General features: G+C 46.9%; 1 protein-coding gene across 1 annotated transcript in view; it reads right to left on the bottom strand.

Annotated features, from left to right (window-relative positions):
• Positions 1 to 5,165: 5,165 nt before the first annotated feature.
• RTN4RL1 (reticulon 4 receptor like 1) overlaps positions 5,166 to 10,112 on the bottom strand; it is a 69,464-nt gene continuing 64,517 nt past the window's right edge. Inside the window, exon 2 of the mRNA XM_044993632.1 lies at positions 5,166 to 8,222. Coding sequence (XP_044849567.1) covers positions 6,859 to 8,222 — 1,364 coding nt within the window. The 3' untranslated portion in view covers positions 5,166 to 6,858. The remainder of the gene's footprint in view (positions 8,223 to 10,112) is intronic.

Here is a 10,112-nt window from a genome sequence, read left to right as displayed (position 1 = left end):
AATAGTGCCACTTTGTTTCCTCCATGTTTAGGATGATGATTAAGAAGATAGGAACAATCAGGGTAACTGGGTAGCTCCTAGATGTTCTAGACTTCAGACCTGAAGGCAGTTGTGAAAAAGTAGATCCAAAAGTTCTTTCATAGATGAGACCTATAAAGAACCCAAGAACTTTGTTCACTGGATATTTTAATCACGGAGGTATTGAGTGAGAGAACCTCTACACCAAACTGTTTCTGGCGAGAGTATAGAATTGTCTCCTACAGTTTGTTGAAACAGAGCAGTCAGGTTACTCTGCACCTAGTCCTGTAGAAAATATGTGTGATAAACAGAGTTACATTGTTAGCTTTGAAGTACAGGCACTAGACTCCTTAGGATAAATATTAGGGGAAGCCACACAAGTTCTTTAAGAAAAGTGATTTTGTAGGAATGCAAAATCCCCTCTGGAATTTGGCTTGGAATTCTATGTCCCAGAGACCTACTGTGGGGAAGTAAGACGGGTGAAGTACAGCTGAAGTGCATGCTGCTTAAGTCTAAACAAAGTTATTCTGTGGAATAGAAAAAGCAACATTGGCTGGCCAGAAGAGGCATCCACCTTTCTGGAAAGCAAAAGGTATGAAGTGGGGAAGAAATTACAATATGTTCTCAGACAAGTCAGAGAATGACTGATAGACATTTTATTTTCTCTGTCAGCCTCAGAGATCTATAGTCTGTTTTATAATGACAGTTTGCTCTTGAATGGAATCCCGATGCCTTTTTCTTTAACCCTTGACTGAAGGGTTTGGGATGTTGTTAGTTAATGGCTTTTTCTAGCTACAGCTCTTTCTCTTAATTGTATCTTCTCTTTAACACCTGTCTCCAGGGAAGATAGGTTTGCACTGGTTAAATCAGATATATTGCTCTCTGTGCTGAGGAATGGAGAGAGCTATAATCTCCAGGTACAGCGAAGCTCTGGGGTATGTGGCTATGCAGCTGTGTCTTCTGGAGGTTTGGCTTGCTGTGTTGTTGGCAGGTTGCTGACTCCACAGATCCAGTAGCCACACCCTGACTATATTCCAATGGCTAGGATATCATTTACATTGGCAGTGATGTTGGGGAGGGATACTGCTTCATTATGGTTAATTGCTATTTCATAGTTGTTAACTAGCAACAATTTGCTCAGCTCAGTACAAGACAAATATAGAGAGACAGTTTCTGTGTCAAGGATCTTACAGTCCAGCAGGAGTCTGCTCAGTTTACAATCCAGACTGAGGGCCAAACCCCAAAGTGCTTAATCAGTTTTCACTTAGGCAAAACTCTCACTGACCTCAGGGAGAGCTTTGCCTTTAGAATCTGTGGGTGAGGTTTTGTGACTCTAATAATACGTATAACAACCTAAAGCCTCCTGTTTTTAGTTCATACTTTATCTGGAAAAACATACAATTCAGGGCTTGTGAAAGTTACTGCAGTACTTAGCTAGAATATTTTCTGAGTCAGGGAGGCTATGAGACTAAAATAAACAAATTGGGTGAAGAAATGGAAAAAAATGGAAGTTGTGAGTAATTCTAGCAAGTCCTTTAAAAAGCTGTGTGTGGTGAACAATGCACGTTACCCTGCAGTTGTCAATAGCACAAGGGCTCTATGGGAGTGAGGAGCAATGTAAGTTGTTCACGATTCTAAAAGAGTTAAGGTCACGAGAGCTCCTGTTTTTGGTGTTGACTGTTATTCAGGTTAGGCCCCAGCTCTCTTTGGTATAGCAGTACTGTTTTGTTTCCTCTACACATGGCCCAGAAAAAGCTAGACAGGAATGTTACTGTACAATCCCTTTTATCCCGCTAATTTTTCAGAAGACAGATTTCTAGCAAAGCTGGAATTAGTCATGTTAATGTTTTGCAAGAGAAGTAAAAAATACTAGCGAGTTGCAGTAAGAGCAAGTGGGCCATGTGCTAATCAGGGGGGTTAAAATGGGACTTGTTTGGTAAAGAGAGTGAGAAATCAGAGCTAACATACAGCAGTTATGTTCTGCCATGTGTTATTTAAACAATAATTTGTTAGTAAATATAAGTTATAAACTATATATTAACAACCTGCAAAGGAGGGGGATTGGGAGATTTGTACAAAAATTTAGAAGCAAGTGAAAAGGGCAATTAGAGGAGCAGAAAGAGATATCAAGCAGTGAATTGGAGAGGATATTTTCACACATAGTCAAAGCTTCTGGAGATATATTCAGAGCAGACAGAAGGTAAAAGAGAAAATTGGTCCATTACAAAATGATATCAGGGAATTGGTGACATGGGAGAAGGTAATGGCTGATTCGTTTAACAGTTATTTTGATTCTGTTTTTACAGAAGAGGAAAGGGAGCTGACTGAGACAGGGATCAGATTTCTTGATAAGGTAGGGGAAGAGCTCAAGAGAATGTAGAGAAATATGCAAATTGTTATGGAATGACTGGACACATTCAAAATCTCAGCCACACTCAGGAAAACAGTAAAAATAGATTGTATCTAGTGACTCCAAAGTGTAATGAGGGTGGTGCATCTCAGTCCAGTTCCCAGGAGTTTACGTTACAAAGAATGCACCTTCAGTGGGGACTAATTGAAGATAGTAAACCAGACTGGAGAAGGAAAACACATTAAATGTTGCCCAAGGAAGGGATTTGGAGGTTTCAGTCCCACTGCACGAAGTAGGCAAACTGCCTTCTGAGATCCAGCACCAAGAGGACTGAATGCCGATCCAGAGGTGAGCTTGCTATTGTACCCTGTGTGGGCTGGTGCTCAGTTCTACTCATCGTTCCACTGGGGCAATATTCTTGCCCTGTTGAGGGGACAGCAGCAGGGAGCAAGGTTATCTGTTATGAGGAAAGCTAGGGCTGTCCTAAGCCTGAGAAGCACAATCATCTGCTTGGAGCCCTGAGAAGACACTTATCTCAAGGACTGACCTGCTCCTCTCTCTCTCAACCACTGGGACCAAAAGGGTAGGGGACTTGAGCTCCCCCCCCCCCGCATTCTTAGATGGGGGCTGGAAGACCTAGCTGACTGAGTGAAGAGACTCATAGAGGGAGCATTACGATTTAGTCTGGCCTGTATAACACAGGTCATAGCATTTCACCTATGTCAGGCCTGTGACTTCTGGTTGAGCCAGAGCAAACCTTTCAGAAAGAGCAACAAAGAATCCTGTGGCACCTTATAGACTAACAGACGTTTTGCAGCATGAGCTTTCGTGGGTGAATACCCACTTCTTCGGATGCAAGACCCTTGCATCCGAAGAAGTGGGTATTCACCCACGAAAGCTCATGCTGCAAAACGTCTGTTAGTCTATAAGGTGCCACAGGATTCTTTGTTGCTTTTACAGATCCAGACTAACACGGCTACCCCTCTGATACTTTCAGAAAGAGACATCCCATCTTGATTTAAAGTCTCCAAGTAATGGAGAATTCACTATGTCCCTTGGTAAGTTGGTCCAAATGTGTGCCTTATTTCTAGCTTCAACTTGTCTGGCTTCAGCTTCCTGCTGTTGGGTCTTGTTATGCCTTTGTCTGCTAGATTGAAGAGCCCTTTACTCTGAGATGTAGTGGTGGTTCTTCAGGGGAAGAGGTGATGCTGAACTGACACAGAAGCCTTCACAATGTATGAAGATGTCTGACAATGTGAAGCCAGATACAAACTCTTAACGTAGGCGAGGGGATGGAAATTGAGTGGGTGGGGAACTGTCTCAAAAGAGCAAACAAGGGGCTGTGGCAGTACTGTCTCACTCAAAGAGCAGTGAATGTGGAATTGGGTACTGCGGGCAGATGTCGAAGCAAGCATTATAAATGAGTTTACGCTCAAGCAGATGTGACCATAGAGGAAGAGTTGGTACAGAGGCGGACAGTAATTAAGGGAGGGTGAGAGAATCCCACAAGCCATAATGGACCAAGTGTTTTTTCCTGTCTAGTGATTTTTTTATGTCTTAGTTTTGTTTTTTGAACAGCCTCCTTGATTGCCAGGAGTCAGATCACTTGGTTGACAAAGGATGTAATACACAATGGAGTTGCCTTTTAGAGGCAACATGTACATCTTAGAGGAAAAGGATACTAAAAATACAAGTATGGTTTGGGGCCAGGCATAGTCTGTTCTAATATAATTAATCTCAGAATCCTTGGTGCCTGCTGCACCCAAATCATTTATAAATCATTAGCATCTCCTGTGCTGACATTTCTCTTCTATATTATAGCAGTTACATGGAGACTTAAAAAAAATTAATAAAGTGCTTCTCTTCTTCATTCTCCCACTGAGAGCTTTGATTTCCAGAGTATGAAACGAAATAACCAACATAACAACATTCTGAGACTTCTAAGGGACAGTGCCAGACACATTCAGCTGCTATTGGTTATAGTGTGTAGGACGTGAGGGAGCTATTTCAGATCACAGATTATTTGTTTTGGCTGCATTGGACATCCCTTTAGTGGAGGTTTAGAGCCATGTAGACAGAAAAGTTTGGATAGGAGCTGGAACAGCGAGGACTAGATGAGTAATCTATTCTTCCCTCTTTCTGGGACTGTTCCTGTCATTACCCAGGAACTTTGTTCTGAAAAATACATGCTCAAGCCCCCCTCCCTCCCTCTTTGAAAGGCATCCCATCTCCTGTGCCTCTTCAAGTTTGTGAGGCAAGCAGGAGACTCTGCACTTGTTTCTTATTAAAACTCTAGATGCCTCACTTCAGGACTGAATGGTGAATCCTTGAAACTACATAGACATTTTTTGCCCCCAAAACAATTTGATTAGGGGGTTTCTCTTTCCAGTTCCAGGGACTTCTATGAACCACTCTACCCAACAGGGGCCTACTATATTTAATAGGAAGTTCTCAATACTGAAGTTTAAATAGCCCCCTCCCCCTCCCCCTGCACTGGCACCAAACATCTCAGGTGGAGGGCAGGCTGATCATAACAGGGTACCCTGCAGTAAGATGCCCCCAGAAGGATAAATATGGAACATGAGTTATCCCTAGTAGGCTAATGATTTGGAGAACAGGAATTTTCCTGAGGTTTCCATGAGTCAGCGCATCCTTGCGCAACCAGTTGGTTACATGCTAGAAAAAGAGCCGTTTCCTTAGCACTGTTGTCTGGTTCCAAACATCAGCTACAGGCCAGAAATGTGTCACTGCAGCTGGAGTATTGTTAGGAAATGAAAAACAGGCTTTGCTTGTCCAAGATAATTTTATTTCCCTCTTTTCATAAACTTCAGTGTTTTTCTTCTCGCATATCCACTCTGACAGGGAATTAATGTGTTACATCTAGACATCATCTCTAGTCAATAACACTACCATCTCCACCATACACCAGCCTGATCCAGACCAGAATACACGACCCCCTTCCCCAGCACTCCAGCTTCAGGGTTACTGCCAGTGGGTCAGGATAGAGGTTAGATGGGCAGGTAGACCTGCTTCTTCTACCCCTCCCTTCCACAACTCCCTTTGTATGGCTGCTTTATACATTTTTTCTATCATGGATGAAAGTCCTGGGCACTCTGTTCCTTGCAGGCGCTTATCAGATTCCCAGTTAATCATTTGCAGTCCCTTTCTGAGTCTCCCATGAGATCTTCCTTTTTAAGGAGCACCACTTCCCAGGCTGTCAGGACTATCTCTGGAGTCCCTGCACTACTCCACCACTTGAGTGAAAACCTTAGACCAGCTATAAAGGTCCTCACACGGCTAACACTGTTGGGAACTGCTTCTCACTCTTGCTAGAAACGTCTGCCCTGGCCTCATGATGCTATCTAGGAGACAGAGCTCCATAGCTGTGTATGTTTGGTCTGAACACTTCTAATTAATCCCTTTCTTCCTGGCATGTGACAGGTTAGAAATTAGGTCATAAGAGTGAGTTTTGGCTCTTCAGATATTGACTTTGTTATATTGCATACAAAAAATCCCCCAAAATCTAGTGCTCTAAGTTGCTAAGAACATTGGTCCACTGTGGTTCCCCCGGCACACGCTGAGTCTGATGGATGGCTGCCCAGCATCTGTAGGCACTGCTGCCAATTGTTTTCTAGAGAAAATCATATACTGTTCTTCTGCTATAAATTCAACAATACAATCCTTACATCTGAAGATATAGTTTCCATATAGTTTATAAACATTATAAGACATACATATGGATAATTGAGGGGAAGGGAACCTGTGCATTTGTTTATTTTATATGTGAACACAGTTACAAAAAATGCACCTTCTGTAGGAATCTCATTTCGTTTAAGTTTTAATATCCACCTCTAATCAGTCTTTCCTTTGGTAGTTGGCTACTCCTAGCCTAGCAGGCAAGCCCTGTTTGCTATGTGCCTGAGATATACAGGGATTTGAGATTGTCTTCTAAGAGAATTCTGGCCAGCTTTGGCCTGTGGGATTTGGAGCCAAAAGGGCTAAAATGTGGGAGAACCAATGTCCTTATTATACATTTGGTAAGTGTCTTTGCACACCGTTTCAGATAGATGGTGTAGGCTTAATTGGTGATCATTTTTACAGCAATTCTGTTCCCTTCAGTAATCACAGGGTCTTTCAGAGCTCTCTCAAATTAACAGGGTTTCACATAGAGCACAGCTACTGTCCGTGTTTGTCCAGTTGTTATTAATGAAGGCTTAGCTCCTTTTTTGTTATGTTGACTTTTCTGTAGGTGCTCAGTTGGGGCTGTTTGTGACAAGCATGTGATAATGCCTTTAATCCACTCCTGCTGTGCGCATTCTGTACAGTTCATGTTTATAATCCACTTGTCCATGTATGGAGACCATCAAAAGCCTAAACAACATTCTTTCCTTCACAAGGCCAAATCCTCCATGTACGAAAAAAGAAGAAGAAAAGAAACTCTGGTCCTTTGTAGATTCGTGGCAGTACAGACACTATCAGTCACAGCTAGCTCAGCGTATTATGACCACTAAAACCATTATAAAAACTAGACGAGAGGCCCTGATCACCGAGCTCCCAGCTGCCTGCTGTACTCCACTGGGGGGTCTGATGGGTGTCCGCCGGGTGCACTTACCCTTCCGCTTGGGTGGTGCAGTTGGCATCATGCCAAAGCTGAATTTGTGCTGGTAGTCAGGCACATAGTCCTGAGCCTCATGAATGCTTTTCCGTGGCCCCAGAGACACTGGCTTAGAGGTTCGGTTGCGGCTTTTGTGGCTGGTGCAGTTCTTGCTGGGCTTTCTGTAACCTGGACGTGAACCGGGAGGTGCTACTGGTTGACTGCTGTGTAAACTGTGCTCGACCCCTCTCTCTTTACCCTTCTCCTTGGAGGAGTGGTGTGGGTGGTGGTCTTTGGAGGCTCCTCTGTCTGCTGTGGAGAAAGTGTGTGTTTTGATCTGATGGAGGGACTCAGACCCAGAACAGTTCCTGTAGTCCTCTGCTTTTAGCACCTTCAAGTCCTTGCCATGCATCTGCTCAGGAGACTCACAGATCACGCTGGAACTTGAACCTCTGAATCTGCGCAACCAATCCCAGAGTGACCTGGATTTGCAGTCACAGCTCCAAGGGTTGCCATTCAGCCTGAGAAACTCCAGGGCTCCCAAGTGGGCGAGGCATTCCCCCTGGAGCTCAGAGAGGCTGTTATTGAACAGGAAAAGGGTGGTCAATCTTCGGAGATCGTGAAAAGCACGTCTGTGGACCCACTGGAGTTGATTTTGATGGATAAGTAACCTATCCAAGTTTATTAGTCCCCTAAATGTGTTCTGATGAAGGCTCCACAGCTTGTTTCCATGGAGAAAAAGATGGCTGAGATTGACTAGGTCAACAAAAATATCATCCTGAAGGAATTCTATGTGGTTATCTTGAAGATAAAGATATTGTAGATTGTGGAGGCCACCAAATATCCCACTGGGTAAAGAGCTCAACCCACATTTGTACAGGTACAAGGCATGGAGCTTCACCAGCCCTTGGAAGGTCTCAGCTGCTAAAGCCCTTAAATAGCGATTATCCCCCAAATCCAGCTCTTCTAGATTAACAAACCCATCAAAGGTGTCTGGGTCTATGAAGGTGATGTTATTGGAATAGATCCACAAGGTGACCATGGATGGACTAAAGTGACCTCGCAGAAGCAATGTGATCTGGTTGTTCTGGAGGAAAATCCTCTCGCTGTTTTCTGGTATCCCCTCTGGAATTGATGCAAAGTTGTGGGCTTGGCAGCTGACAGTCATAGGTGATGGGTAACATATACAGTCAATAGGGCAGCATGCAGTGAAGTGAATCTCAAGTCCCAACAGCATCAGGAGCAGCTCCACATAACCCCCTGTTCAAAAAAGGGAGAAAACAAGGTCAGTTGAATTACGATGTCTTGTAAATCATTCAAAACCACCTGCCTAGTAATTATAGCTGTGAGGATTATTCCTAGTGAAAAATGTATCCAATTAACTCAACCACTTTTTCTGTCCATAAATTATCCACAAACAGATTGTGATGAGTAGGTTAGTTACTTGTAGTTCTTCTTCGAGTGATTGCTCCTATGCATTCCATTTAGGTGTGCGTGCCGTGCGTGCACGGCTCTCCGGAACATTTTTACCCTAGCAACTCCGGCGGGCCGGCTGGGCGCCCCCTGGAGTGGCGCCGCTATGGCGCTGGATATATACCCCAGCCGGCCCATCCGCTCCTCAGTTCCTTCTTACCGCCCGTGACGGCCAGTTGGAACAGTGGAGTGCTCCCTTACCTCCACAGCCCTAGCGTTTCTCCATCTCTTCCTTTATATATAGTTCATTACTTAGTTGAGTAGTTAGTATAGTTGTATAGTTAGACAAGTTTAGTAGTTAATAGTGTAAGTAGGGAATTAGAGGGGTTAGCCCCTCTTCTTCCACTCCCGGTGCAGGCTTATGCCCGGGGCACCGGGATTCAAGCCCTGCGCGGCTTGCCAGCGGCACATGCCGGTGAGTGACCCACACGACTCCTGCCTTCGCTGCCTCGGGGAGTCACACAGGACTGACAAGTGCCCGATCTGCGTGGCCTTCAAACCCCGAACGAGGAAGGAGCGGGACTCTCGCCTCAAACAACTGCTGATGGAGGCTTCACTCCAGCCTCCGGCGCCAACTCCACCGGCGCCGAAGCCTTCCTCGGCGAGCAGCGCACCGGCAGCACCGAGCCGCTCCGGTGCCGAGGGCCCTCGACACCCGGCACCGACGTCCCGGCGCCGCTCCCTCTCCCCAGGAAGGAAGCATAAGGCGCCGAAGACGGTCTCTGCAAAGCATCCGCAGAGACCGTTAGCCCAGCCGCCTCCGACACAAACGGTTCAGGCTGAGGCAGTGCACAGGCAGTGCACGGTACTGTCGACTCCGGTGCCGCAAGGGCCGTCGAGTCCGGCACCACCCAGCTCCCCGGTACCCACCGAGGATGAGCTGCGGATCCCGTCCACACCTGAGGCGTTTGCGACGGCGAGGGAGCTAATCGAGCTCGCAGAAGCTCAAAGCCTCCGGCCCCCGGCGCCGCCGGTGCGGGCGCTTAAGTCAGTGGGCAAACCGCTGATGATGCGGCCTCCTTCCCCTGACGAGCGAGACGGTTGGCGCTCCAGGATTCGGTCTCGATCCCGGTCCCACTCTCGGAGACGGTCGCCGCCGCGCCGATCCCGGTCCGAAAGACGATCAACATCGCGACTCCGCTCCCCGTCTCGGCACCGGTCGCAGTCCCGGCACCGCTCTCAATCGCGGTACTGGTCGCACTCCCGGCAACGGTCCCGGTCCCGGTCACCGAGTCACCGGCACCGCAAGAGGTCCGGTTCCAAAGACCGCTTTCGGCACCGAAACTCCAGGAGCCACTCACGCCGCCGCCGCTCGCGGTCGAGGTCGAGCTCCAGGCACCGCCGGTCGAGCTCCCGGTACCGCGCCACACGCAGGTCCCGCTCCCCGATTAGGTCACGCGATGACCGACACCGACCTTCGGCACCGGCTAGGCACTTGATGCCGGCATCGGTCGCACGCTCGGGGATCGCCTCAGCTCCTCCCTGGCCCTCTCGTGAGCCCTCCATCGCTTCCCCTGAGGGCAGTGCAGTGGACTTCAGGGCAGAGTCTCAAGGATGGGACCATGGACCCCAACAGTGGGGATTTTGGGTTCCCTGGGCCCAACACGAACGAGGGCCTCCCCTTCCGCCGAGGCAGGCGGGTACGGAGCGTTCGGTGCCGGAGGCCACAGTCAGCAG

The sequence above is a fragment of the Mauremys mutica genome, chromosome 19, assembly GCF_020497125.1.
Source record: "Mauremys mutica isolate MM-2020 ecotype Southern chromosome 19, ASM2049712v1, whole genome shotgun sequence".
Lineage (NCBI taxonomy): Eukaryota > Metazoa > Chordata > Testudines > Geoemydidae > Mauremys > Mauremys mutica.
The sequence above is the reverse complement of the archived record's forward strand: the minus strand, read 5'-3'. Positions and strand labels throughout refer to the sequence as shown.